At 37.7% G+C, this 13676-nt stretch overlaps 1 protein-coding gene across 1 annotated transcript in view; it reads right to left on the bottom strand.

Annotated features, from left to right (window-relative positions):
• Nucleotides 1–1808: 1808 nt before the first annotated feature.
• ralba (RAS like proto-oncogene Ba) overlaps nt 1809–13676 on the bottom strand; it is a 30988-nt gene continuing 19120 nt past the window's right edge. The window contains exons 2-5 of the mRNA XM_039687011.2: nt 10155–10324; nt 5654–5862; nt 5342–5519; nt 1809–2891 (exon numbers count right to left, since the gene is read on the bottom strand). Coding sequence (XP_039542945.1) covers nt 2769–2891; nt 5342–5519; nt 5654–5862; nt 10155–10268 — 624 coding nt within the window. The 5' untranslated portion in view covers nt 10269–10324 and the 3' untranslated portion in view covers nt 1809–2768. The remainder of the gene's footprint in view (nt 2892–5341; nt 5520–5653; nt 5863–10154; nt 10325–13676) is intronic.

Below are 13676 nucleotides of genomic sequence, written 5' to 3'. Positions count from 1 at the left end.
TAACCTTGCATAATTGTAGTCTCCATTAAGGTACTTATTGGTTATTGCTACCAAATGCCATGTATGTGTAACAAATGGCATGCATTAGAAACTGTTCATGCGAACCACTGATCCTGATCAATATATTCAAAAATAATTGCATATGGCAGCCAGCAGCACAATCTGAATCTGTGGAAACAGCATGACTGCCATCCAGTGGAAAACTGAAGGTTTGTTCTTCTGCCAATAGAGCAGAACATATTCATAATACAGTGGTGAAAACAAAGTTGTGATGAAATATTGATATTCTCTACCTCTATGATTTTTATATATATATATAGACAATATGTTGCACAGTATATATATATATATATATATATATACTGTGCAACATATATATATATATATATATATATATATACTGTGCAACATATATATATATATATATATATATATATATATATATATATATATATATATATATATATATGCTGTGCAACATATTTATGCTGATAAATTTGAGATCCAACACTAATAGAAACTAATCATGCCTAATCAATTTATAAATAAAATGGTAATTTTAGTAAAAAAAAAAAAAAAAGTTTACTTTGTTTACACATACACATACTCGCACTCACACCCACCCACACACACACACACACTCATACATCAACACTTTTATTTCACTTCTGGAATTACTGCACTATGTTGGTTTGTATGTCTGACTTTTAATAAAAAAATATATATAGGATATCAACAAAATAAAATAAAAAAGATACTTTTAGCTGTTCTAAATGTAAATATGTTGGAGTGTGGGCAATTTTATGACATTATTATTTAATAAAATAATAATTATTATTATTTACATTAATAATAATAATTTACATTATTATTATTATTATTATTATTAATGATAATAATATCACAAACATTTTAGTGTTTATAATAAGAAACGTACACACACACACACACACACACACACACACATAATATATATATATATATACACACACACACACACACACACACACACACACACATATATATATATATATATATATATACACACATACATATATACATATATATATAACACACACACACACACATATATATATACACACACACACACACACATTTAGACATTTATAAACATATATAATTATTAAACGTTTAAAAATAATTATACATTTAAATCAATAAATGTAGTACTGATGTCTTTAGTTATTACCCTTAGAAAACACTATTGTTATTAACCAGCTTCAATTCCTCCCTCAAGATGCCAGCTTAATGTATCCAATCTTTTAGCAGAAAAAGCTGGATAAAATATTCTGAATGCTCAATCTACAATTTGACTTGTGATGCAGCCTGGAATCATAATCACATGTTGGTTTGGTTTGTTTTCTCAGAGGAGAACTGGTTCCTCGACTGAGCCTGGTTTCTCCAAGGTTTTTCCCTCTATTTATGTCATCTAAAAGAATTTGGTATCATTGCCACCATCGCCTTTGACTTGCTTATTTGGGCACACTTAATATTCAGCAATATTGTTGATCTGACTGCACTGACACTATTGAATAAGAAGGGACGATGACATCACTGTTTTGTCCAGAGCTGCTTAGCTGAATCGAACTCGTTCCATAACTTATACACTTTGCACAGTTCTTGAACCAAACTGAAGTACCGACACTAGAACTGTCTTTTTAGAGACAAAAAACTATTTGCATCATTGATCACTATTTTCCCGTATATCGCTCTAAAGCTGCTTTGAAACAAAGTACTTGATTTGACTAATAGAAATTCTTTCAATCTTAGAAGTGAAGAACAAGTGATACAAAGGAGGAAAAATGTTTATTTGGCAACATACTTGACATTATTCTTCTAAAAGCAGTGGAAAACTACAATACAAATAGCAGTTTAGGTTAGGTGATATTTGTATAAAAGAGCCGTTATTTCAATGACTGATGAAATCGCAGGTTAAAAGCTCAGAGTGCTAAACAAACACTAAATAAAATGTGTCTCATGATCAGTCTGAAAATGCGGCAAAGTCATGATGCTTGTTGGCACGTTTTCACGCAGAATAAGAGCGAAAATGTAACAAGTATTACAAAAATATTTCAATAAAACACCAAAGCATAAAGGCAGATAAGTTCACAGAGGTTAGTGACTTGTAGTTAGGCATGAGGACTTCCTGAAAGACATACTTTTAAACCACTGGGTGGCGCTATTGATCCATGCTTCGCATTCTGTCCTCAGTACCACGTGTGCTTTTCAATGGCATCATTCAAAACAGGTTGTTAAAAATCACAGTACTGACCTTATCAACAAAAACATTTCTTGCTCTCTATACCATGATGGTGTCAGCAGGAATTGAAATAAAAATGGATAGATTTGAAAAAATAAAAAAAACTAAAAGAAATACGGTCATGTGCAGATGTGCACTAAAAAACTAAGAGATAACTTTACCAACTAAAAACTGTGGAAGGGAAAGATATTATAAAGTTAGTGTTGGGCGCATGTTGGCCAACTACATTTAATAAGGTCCTAAAGTGCCACAGTCATCTTTAACCAGTAGCCATATAGTGGTCATCGTTGTCCATTAAAAGGTACGTATCCCATTCTTAAATCTAGTTGTTTGAAATTAACTAAGCAAATAAAAGATTGTGATAAAGGCTTACTTCTCCAAGTACAAAACCTTACCCATCAAGTTATTTTAATAAAGAAAAAGCACTCTGATTGAGCTTAGCCGCAGAGTTGCAAGTCGATTTGGTGAGGAAAAGTCCATGTGTAGTTCAAAGTAAACAGCATCGCTCTTTGAAGCTCTTCTTATTCTTCTTATTTTTTCCCTTACCGTTTTTGTCCTTATTTTCTGACATCTTTTTAGCACGGACTTCCCTCATTAGATCAAAAAATACCTTTGGAAAAACAAAAGTTTCATTATTGCTCAGTATGACATGGTTGTATAAAAACAAAAATTATCAGTGCAAAAAATATCATAAAATTAAATCATAAAAAAAATAAGTTGTTGTTTCCCTTTGCAGCTCAAACCTCCCTCATTAGATAAAAAAAAAAAAAAAATTATCAGTATAATAAAATGTATAATTGTGAAATTGTTAAAAGGAGAACTTTTTGTACATTTGGAGTGCTGTCAGTACAGACAAAAATGTCAAAAATCAGTGTTGCCTACACCATGTTATCATCTTTTTAAAATTCGCACCCTGTTGACTTCAATGGGGCATGTTCTAAACCTGCCTTTAGCCTCTTAACATCCTTGATTTGTCATTACGAGTGCACAGCCATGTGAGTGGTGTTATTAAGAGTGACCACGGTCAATCTGACTGCAGTAGATGTGAAAGATATTAATAAAAATGATGTTAATTCAGCCAGCTTACATACCTCTATTTGCTTCCTGTTTTCGGTCGAAGCCCACAGTAGTCGATTGTCGAGTTCACGCGTGCGATCATTACTGAATATCATCCCAAACCTCCTCTGTGTGTTCAACATATGATTCGGATGAACTATCCATTTAGGCTGATATTCTCAGAACACCACACAGTGTTGGGTTTGAGATCAACTCGACAATCGACTACTGTGGGCTTCGACCGAAAACAGGAGAAAAAGAGAAAGAGAAAGACTTGATGTACGTTTTGCTTGCTGAACAACAAGGACATGTTTCAATTGTGGCACTGCAATTATAATTGATGGTACACTTCCATCAGTGACTGCATTACACAGAAAATAATCCAAAATTGGATTCTGCTACATTTCAGTCCCTCCAGAACAACATGATTATGCGATCGCTGAATTCAATGCATAATCAGCCAAAGTCCGCATATTCATGCGGGGATATTATTCATCCGCATATTAATCCGCTAATTTCCGCGCAAAATATGTGGGGTTTGCATGATTTCATAATCCTCGCATTTTCGTTGCAAAAACGTCATATATATCTCTTAGCAGAAAGTTGAAAATGTTGCGTTTGCTTCACACAAGAGCAGCGATTTCCCCGTTTCCATGGGAACGTTATGAAGTGACGCAATTACGCGACGAGATAGCTCACAGCTGAAGTCATTGCAGAGGCCGGACAGACTCACGGAGGCGATTGACATCTCACAAATCGAACTCGTATAACTGTCACATCGTTAGTTAATAAAACAAAATAAGATAAAAGAAGTAGCAAACAGAAATTACCCGCACACATGGGGTGTTCGAGGCGCACATTATAATATAAAGGCCTGTTCACACCGGGACGAATTTTGCGCGCGATATTTGTCGACGTTTAACGCCTCGTGACTAAACAATGGGCGCCAATGTGAGTGTTCACACCGACGCGAAAAACGCCACGCGTAAAAGCGTCATTTTTAAAAAAACGCCTCAGGGTCGTTTTTTTGGTTTGACGCGCTGCGTCAAAAACAATCCGTCCAACGAGATTGGCGGGTTTGCTCACGTGTCTGGTACTTCTGAAGTTACAGTAAAACACAACTTGGGGGCGCTCAAACACTTGCCGAGCACACATACGGCGAAGAAGAGATAAGATACCTATGGGCAAGATGATGAGCTGCTGGTCTCGGAGCATCTCATTCGTTTCATTCGTTTTTTTTATCGGTCATAATAAAACATTGAGACATGAATATGATCACCCTAGTATAGTATTCTATTATTATTTCTGTTTTACATTAAGCGCCATCTAAAGTCAGGGAATGAATTTGCATGTTCACTCGGCTCATCGTCAGCGAAAAACGCTTGGGTGTGAACACAAAAAACGTGTTGAAAAACGCTGACGAATAACGCGCGCTGATATTCGTCCCGGTGTGTACGGGCCTTAACACTGCAGAGAGTGCAACAGGGAGCGCGCAGCTCTTAAAGGGGCCACACCTTATTTACACTCGTTACAGTCTGAAATTAAATGAGATAAGAAATTAAATATTCCCAGCACTTTCTATGATGTAGTATGCTTGCTCATCAAAGGAAGTAATAAGAAATGACTCTTTACATTAAGGTAGTTGCCTAGTGAGAACAGGGTGTTGGGGAATCACTTTTTTTCTCTTTTTCATCAAACCACAGTTTTTGCAAGTTCCCACAATTTTATCGCATAAAATTGCATAAATATCCCGCATATTCCATCGCATTTTTAAAGAAAACGGGCCACATAATCAAGAATTGCCCGCAACAATCCCCCAAAAAAACTCCGCGTTTTTCTGGAAGGACTGACATTTAGTAAACTGTAGCCGCCATCATATTTCTGCATTCGAGGCATCTATCATTCCGGAATACAGACTGGATGCATATAACCAAAAGCAAGAGTATGGTTATCAGTTCTAAATGAATCATCTAAATTTGGAAAAAAAACAAGCAGAAAAATGACCTTGTCCACATTGGCTCTTGTCTTGGCAGAAGTCTCAACATACTGCACACCCCACTCTTCTGCTTTTCCTCTGGCCTCCGCCACTGAAACCTTCCTCCGATCCTCAAGGTCCGACTTATTTCCAATCAAAACCAGTGGAATCTTCTCCTCCTCAGCTTTAACCCGCAGGATCTGCTCCCTGCAAACACACACTGATACATTTAATGTTGAGTGCTCCACTTTTCTGACTATACAAGGCCACAATGGGAGATCCAATTTTCTGATTATACTAGCTTACAATTCAAGTAGCAAGAAGCGTGCAATACCACAGACCTGAACTCTACTGTGGCTGTGAAAGACTCGTGCTCGGTTATGGAGAACACCAACAGGAAACCCTCCCCGCTACGGAAATAATTGTCCCGGATGGCCGCGTAGTCTTCCTGCCCAGCTGTGTCCAAAATGTCAATCTGCACCTCTTCTCCATCCAACACCACTTTCTTCCTGTAGCTGTCAGCCTTTGTGGGCTCATAATCTTCAACAAACTAAAGGAGAAAAATGTCCAATATTACTGATAAAGTAAATAAACCATGGCAATGCAGAGAACAAGAGTATATTGAAGGCTAGCAACTAGGCATGTCAATGATTAATCGGCGATCGATTAATTGTCGTTAACACATTTAATCGATAAAACTTAAGCAGGATCATGCGTGCTGCTCAACCACGAAACATGCAAGCGAGCGCGCCGGTGTGGTGAAGTGTTGAGTCCCACTGGCACACACCGGAGTTGTTTGGGACTATTTTACACCTTTATCATGACTATAATGGCTTGTTTCCACTGAGGGGTACGGTACGGTTCGGTACAGTACAGTACGGGTCGGGTCGGGTACACCATGATCAGGCTTGCGTTTCCACTGCCAACAGTACCCTTACTTGATAGGCGTGGTATGCTGGAAAGAAGCGATCGACGTCATTTTCGCGCGAAGAAAGCGACATAGTAAACAACAAATGGATGACAGACAGCAGATCTTGTTCTTGCTTCTCGGCATGTTTGTCACTAGAAACAAGCGCTGGCATTAGGCGTTTCCAAGAAGCCAACGCAAAGTCCGACTCAGGAGAATGATCCCGAGGACGCGAGTCCAGTAATTCTGTTAATGGAAGAGCGCGTTCTTGAACGCGGCACTCAGCTCGCTCTGGCTCTGCGACTCCGGTTATCTCTGTATGTTCATTTTAGGCTACAATAAAACGAAATATGTTATAAAACACCACTCTGCTTCTTTTTGATTTCATTTTAATACATTTTAAACATTCTAAAGCAAACAAATGTGGTTCAGGCAACGCATAGCCTATTGATTATGTTCTGCATGTAGCCTATAACATTATATATTTATAATAAAATTAAATATAAAACAACCCTGCCTCTTTTCGTTTAAATTTAAAACATATTTATATTTATTTATATTTATATTAAAAACATATTCCAGGCAATATGTAATGTAATGTATTGCATATCGCATTGGTACAAATGTTGCAATAAACATACATGATCTTGTAGTAAAATAAAAAAATGACAAAACTATCTCTTTTTTGTTGAATTTCAGTTTTATCAATAATAGCCATTATAAAAGTATAAGTAAAAAGTACAAAAAGATATACAGTAAAGCTTAAATATAACATCAAGAAACAATTCAGTCAGTCAAATATACTCAGCGCTCAAAGATATGAAACTTCACGTAGCCTTCTGCCAAAACTATTGGCCAGGGAACGAATTATAGATTCACGAGACCAAAGATCACCTGTTAGGTTTATACAAGACGAACTATATCTCATGTTTAACCACTACAAAGAAATCCAATTTAGCGGCAAACATCAGAACGACTAGCCGAGGAAAGGCTGTTCCAGGCGGGGGTCACGAGCGCGAGCGTCCGGTGATCGTTTAGAATGGATCTCAGTCAAATTATCATAAATCTATAAATAAACCACAGATTTGAGCTTTAAAAAACTACTTTCTCGCCTGAAAAACTCTTAAAACTACATTTCGTGACACAATAACAGTAGAATTATATTTCAACTGCATATACTTCTAATGCCCTTGTAGCACGCGCGAGTGACGATACTCTGTCCACCAATCACCGTTCTGCAGTGAGTCTAGCTCCACCTTTTAGTACCCTTTCACTGTGCTAGGTACCCCAACGGAAGGGTACCCAAAAAGTGGTACGGTACGGTTCGGCTTTTTGGTACCATTCACAAGTTTTGACAGTGGAAACGCAAATAATTGCGTACCGAACTGAACTGTACCGTACCGTACCACTCAGTGGAAACGAGCCATAAGTTTGCGCGTGCATTCGAAGCCTTTTGTTTTGTACAAATGTAAGTTATAATACTTTATTTTGTGTACGCCTATACAGTGTTGGGTAAGTTACTCTAAAAAAGTAATTAATTACTAGTTACTAATTACCTCTTCAAATTAGATTACTGTACTAATTACTCTCTATAAAAAGTATTTAATTACTAATTACTTTCAAAATCCCTGAATAATACAAGGACATGAATCTGTTTTAATTCTTTCAAATAAATACAATAAAATTGCATGAATTATCCTTAAACTTAAAAGGTGGAGAAGGTTACATTATAAAAACATACTTTTTAACATGAGACAATACATTCTGATGTTAAACCCACTATTGTTTTGTCTGATCTCATGACATTTCACACTTTTTTCATACATATTTTACAATAATTCATATGATTTTGTACGAGTGTTGGTCGTACAATTTAGATACCTCATAAAATGCATACGAATCGCTGTGAGATCGGATTGATCTATACACAGTATTTACCTCAATTACATCAGAAGTAACAGTAACTGTAATTAAATTACAGATAAATGAAGAGTAATCCCTTACTTTACATTTTCAAGGGAAAAGTAATTAAATTACAGTAACTAATTACTTAGTAATTAGTCACACTCAACACTGCGCCTATATATATATCTGGTTTATTTCATATTGGATGCGACGTGAAATTGACGTGATCTTTTGCGCGCTCAGCTCAAACGACAATGCACGACTAATGACTATTGAGACTGTTATGTTGTTTTATTACAATATTGTAATAAAACATTGTGAATTATTTGGGTTTAGATGCCATGTCGCGTTGTTCCAGGAAGAGCGTGTCCACCACATACGAGTCATTCTGAATGGCACGTAACTTAGTTTAAGTTCACTTGTGCATTCATTTCATTTTGTGTATATATGATTGTGTAATATTATGTTTATTTTGTATATATCTGATTAATATCCAATAGGATGCATTTCTTTGAGTTAAATATAAGCTAACAAAGTGCTCAACGGTTATTCATTCAGCGCACGCCGCTCAAGAAGAATGCACGACTAATAATAACGATGGTTTATTTGGGACTGTCATATTACATAACATGAGAACACAATTTTATTAAATGGTTGTGAATTCATTGGGTTTAGTTGCCGTTTTCAGTGCGTTGTTCCAGCACGTCCACATCAGTCACACATTCTGACAAGCACACATCTCAGGCGGCGTTGGGGACACTTTGTATTTGTCATTATATTTATGTATGATATTAAATTTAGCAATCACATCAAAATATTTACCAATCCTACTAACCATGGGCGTCAGTTTGGTTTGAAATGTGCTGGGGACAGAGACGCATTCGGAAGGGCATTTTCAAAAGTGCTGGGTACTTTTTTTGTCTTTCGAGTAGGTCCAACACAGTCTCATGAAAATGCGTATACCACGAATGTCATTTCTTGTGGCATTTATACACCAAAAATAGGTTTTGCGTGCATATGCTGCGCTCTAAAAAACCCTCGGGTAGGATTAAGGGGGAGGGGGGTGGGGAATTTGTGCGCATTATACGCCAAAAAGTGCGTATCATATGCACGCGAAAAACACGTACCATATACACGCAAAAACTGTTTTTGGCGTATAAATGGCACGAGAAAAGACATTCGTGATATAGATACGAACTTTCATGAGATCAGGCTCATGTTTTGAAAGACGATGTCCTGTAGCTTCCTGATGTACAAAAATGAGCACAATGTCCGAGTATACTGAGTATATAGAGTTTATACGCCTTTAATTGCATGTACCAAAGACAGTGATGGTCCAGAGGTAGAATTTTTGCCTAGCGTGTCGGGACTCGGGAGGTTCGAGGTTCTAATCCGCACTCATATCGTTTTTTTTTTTTTTCCCACATCAAAACCAATAATGTTTATTAGTGGTTGTATATGTTTTGATGAGGGAAAAAAAAAATATACGAGAGCGGATTAGAACCCATGAGAAACAGGGACACGTTTGTGTGCATTTTGATTTGTGATTTCACCGGAACGAATCTCCGCAACGGATTGAAGCGTGTTTCCGAGAGAAGACAACACATTTCAGTGCTAGATCGCCTGTTATTTAACAAACAAATGAAACGAATGCTGTTAACTGGATATGTTTTATTTGTATTGGTACATCTGTGCCGCGAGATGTTTCAAAAGTGGTGGGGACAAAATCGACCCTGGCAAAAAGTGGTGGGGACATGTCCCACCTGTCCCCCCCGTAAATGACGCCTATGCTACTAACCCTTTATTTAGATTAAAAACCATTCTTATTAATTTGGTGAGGAACATAGCTTTTTAAGCAGCATTTGCAGACCCTGTAATGCTGTTTGCCATTAATGCTAACAATTAATTGATTAATCGAATTTGTGAAAATTGACATCTCTAGTAGCAACACATTTGTTTGTACACTTTTGGAGTAAGTAGAGTCTCCTGCATCTACCAGATGTTGTATAAAACATGGTCCATTGACTTACCTCATCATACATAAACTGAAGTGTGAGGGCGGACTTTCCTACGCCTCCACTGCCCACCATAATGACCTTGTGCAGGGCGAGGGAGCTCTGACCCCTACTCTTATTGGCTGCCATTTCTAATTGTCTCCCTCAGGTACACCACAAGACGCCCACAGACAAACTGGCACCACCTGTGGAAAAACAAAACTATTATGGAGAAGCTGAACCATCAACACAAGAACAGGTGTGCATTTAAACTTTCATTTGTAATTTTAAACATTTTAAACATTTGTTGGATTTTAAAAATGGGTTCATTTATTTTTGGAGGCTTCCTCTTGTCACTCACATATCAAATTTACAAAACACCAACTCAGATTCGAAGGACAAGTTTACAATTGATGTGAAGTTTAGGCGTACATGCTTCTACATCCGTGTCATTCACCAATATGTTCCCTCTGATTTTAGGGATACGTTATGGGTAGGGTTATGTTTTCAGACAGGAATGTTGTTCCAGTATCAACTAAACAGGTTGTCTTAAGGGAAGCTCACACTACATGAGTTTTGGTTGGACATTGCCATCACAGACAAATTTCTAAGGTCTGCAACAAAACCCCTGGATTGCGGCTAAATCAGTGCTTGTTGCATCACCAATGCTTGTCAAGTAAGAGCCAGTCAGAGAAGTGATCTGACATCTGAGCGTGTCTCGAGCAGTCACAGGCGCTGCCATATTTTCAAACCTGTTTGTTATTACAACATGATAATGCACTCTCACTTGCCAACGCAACACCAGGGAAAACACCCATTTATGAAATTAAAATATTGTGGAAGGAAAGCCCTGGGTTTATTTTTATGAGCAGCACTGGTACTTTTCCCATCCACAAGATGAGCACAATAAACCACTTATGATGCATTACTTGAAAAGTACACACCATAAAAAGAAGTAAAAACACATCAACAGAGTGATTCTTGTATAAATGGCACCTACGTGTACTGACGTCTTTCTGCGGAATCGTGCGGATGAAACAACAATCCGTATGATGTTCATTCATGTTTACTTAATACTATAAATTAACTAGACGTTAGAGACGATTGGTTTATGAGCGACCTGTCACAACACCCTAAAGAGCCACAAAACAGCATTTATTGTTTAAATTCATTTTTTTTAAAATGACCAAATTTGAAAGTTGAGACCGTTTCATATTACAAGTAACCTGCTCTATCCTGTCTGTCAGTGTCCTTTTTGCTCCGCGATGTATTTTTCACCGCGTGAGAACATGATGTGTGGCGGCGTGTGAGAGTGGCATAGCTTGTCGGACATAATTAGCAACAGTAACTAAAGGGGGCGGGTCTTTTTCGAAAAGTCTATAAGTGATACTTATTAAATTGAGTTGTGTAATTTGCGCACTATTTTTATGTGGTGGATTTTCTTTGGAGAACCAAAGCTGATTAATGAGCATGATACTTAATTAAGCTTAATTAGGTCTGAAATGTAAACAGACAATTTTGGCATCTTGTTATGATTCAGAAGACCATTCAGAATAATAAGAAGACCACAGAATGTTTCATACTAGTCTTCATGGGCAGAGGAAAGGGGAACATGACCCACTGCTTCCAGCTATTGTTCCTGGTGGTCTCAAAAAAAACAAAACAAAAAACCCCCACTTCAATAGGAAACTAGGGCACCGGGCAGGAAGACGCAGGAATCTACTAACGAAGGCTTATTTAAAGCTGTCCATTTAAGATGCTTGTTGTCCCATTTAGTTATGTTGGGGATGGGCAATATCCCAAAAATAGCTTAAATAATAAAATTGTATAATATATTGTACACTACCATTCAAAATAGAGTCAGAAGTAAGTCAGTAAGACACCACTGATGCATTTATTTGACCAATAAGATCATGCATATTACATATACTGCTAATGTAAAATGTTTGTCAGTAATGCAACAAAAACAATGGTCAGTGGCGGCGTTGTGCCTGAACACGTTCAATGAACTAAATAGTTCATGAACGCGTTCATATTTTGGGCGAACGTGAATGTACTGTATTACCGCCTGATGAACGTTACTGTGAACTCGTTCATTCTGGTGTTTGTAAACACATGCTCTCTCAGTTTAACTTCGTACAATAGGGTGCCAGATTTCTATAGAGCCTTCCAGACGATGCTAAAACACATGCAAACAGGCCTAAATATGTAGCAAAAAAAACACCCAATCTGGCAACACCAGTCACCAGTGTCGCACCGCGGCCGCCGTTGACAAAGCAGCGAGCGAGGAGGCGTCGTACAATCATTTAAACTGGTTTTATGATGAGGAAGGGAAAAATCTTACATTTCTGTACAAACTTTGCCTTCGATAAAATAATTATTGTCTGTGGTTGTATATGGGATGTGGCAATAATAAAAAAAAAAGAAACTCGCAACACATGGGAAAAAAAGAACATGAACTAGTTTGAAGTATGAATTATGAACTGAACTAGCTCATTTTAAAATGTGTGAACTGAACTTTGAACAAGTTCATGTAGAAAGTGAACTTTCCCAACACTGGTCAGTGGCTTTATTTGACTGTAGATAGAAGCACTTTCTAGAAACACTTAGAAACATAGCTAAAAAGTGTTAAAAAGATGGTACTGGTAAAATCCAAATATATGCACAATGCCAAAGTCATTGGCTTTACAGAAAATGCCAGTAAAACAGGGTTAAACAGGGGCTGGGCAAACTAAAATGATGGCAGATATGGATATGACCTAAATATGCATGCCTCTTTAGCTTCTGAAACATTAATGATGGCCCTGCTCCTCCTCCCCCAGCTAGAGGAGTTCATTAGGATTCCCTGAGTACTGTCCAGTCTGCTACACTCGTTCATCACCAAACCCCTGTGAGTACGGCCTGTGGAGCTGCCGTGCCACTAAAAGCGATGAGCGTTCTTCAGCTGTGTCGCCCAGTGAGCCTCTCTACAGCTAAGGGAGAAGCTCGGAGATCAATGATGGTTCTATTCCCACGCAGCACAGATTCTCTCATTTAAATGGATGCCAGTTTAGAAGGTCACTGATTTCATGCACAGGAGAGGTATGCCCTCTGCTTGAGTGGAGTGGCAAGCTGACCTATTCAGCTTCACCCTCTCTGATTGCTGGGCTGCTGGGGGAAATCATGGGACACGTCAGGAGCTCAGGCAAGGATAAAGAAGAGGCCAGAGCAAAGCAGAGCAGGTGACGGTGAATGGGTCAGGGCCAACAGTAGTTCATATGGCACACTTCATTCACTGATAAAGCAATCGAAGGGTAACTGTAACAAACTACAGAATATATACAAGCTAAATTATTACCCTTATTTTAAATGTATATTAAAAACCCTGGTATGATAAGTAACACAAAAAATGTAATGTGTAATGTCTAGTGCAATAGTAGTTCACACTTGACTGATAACATTGCGGTATTGGGATACAGAAATTAGTTTGTGTAGTTCCCCCGATTGTACAGTCTTTTTTAAAAGGAAGTGATAGTTCCACTTAATTGTGATTGGCATTTTAACGGTGTTCCTAAAAAA

Source organism: Pimephales promelas, chromosome 7 (assembly GCF_988280905.1).
Source record: "Pimephales promelas chromosome 7, fPimPro1.hap1.1, whole genome shotgun sequence".
Classification (NCBI taxonomy): domain Eukaryota; kingdom Metazoa; phylum Chordata; class Actinopteri; order Cypriniformes; family Leuciscidae; genus Pimephales; species Pimephales promelas.
Note: the sequence above shows the minus strand (reverse complement) of the source record. Positions and strands in the feature narration are given on the sequence as shown.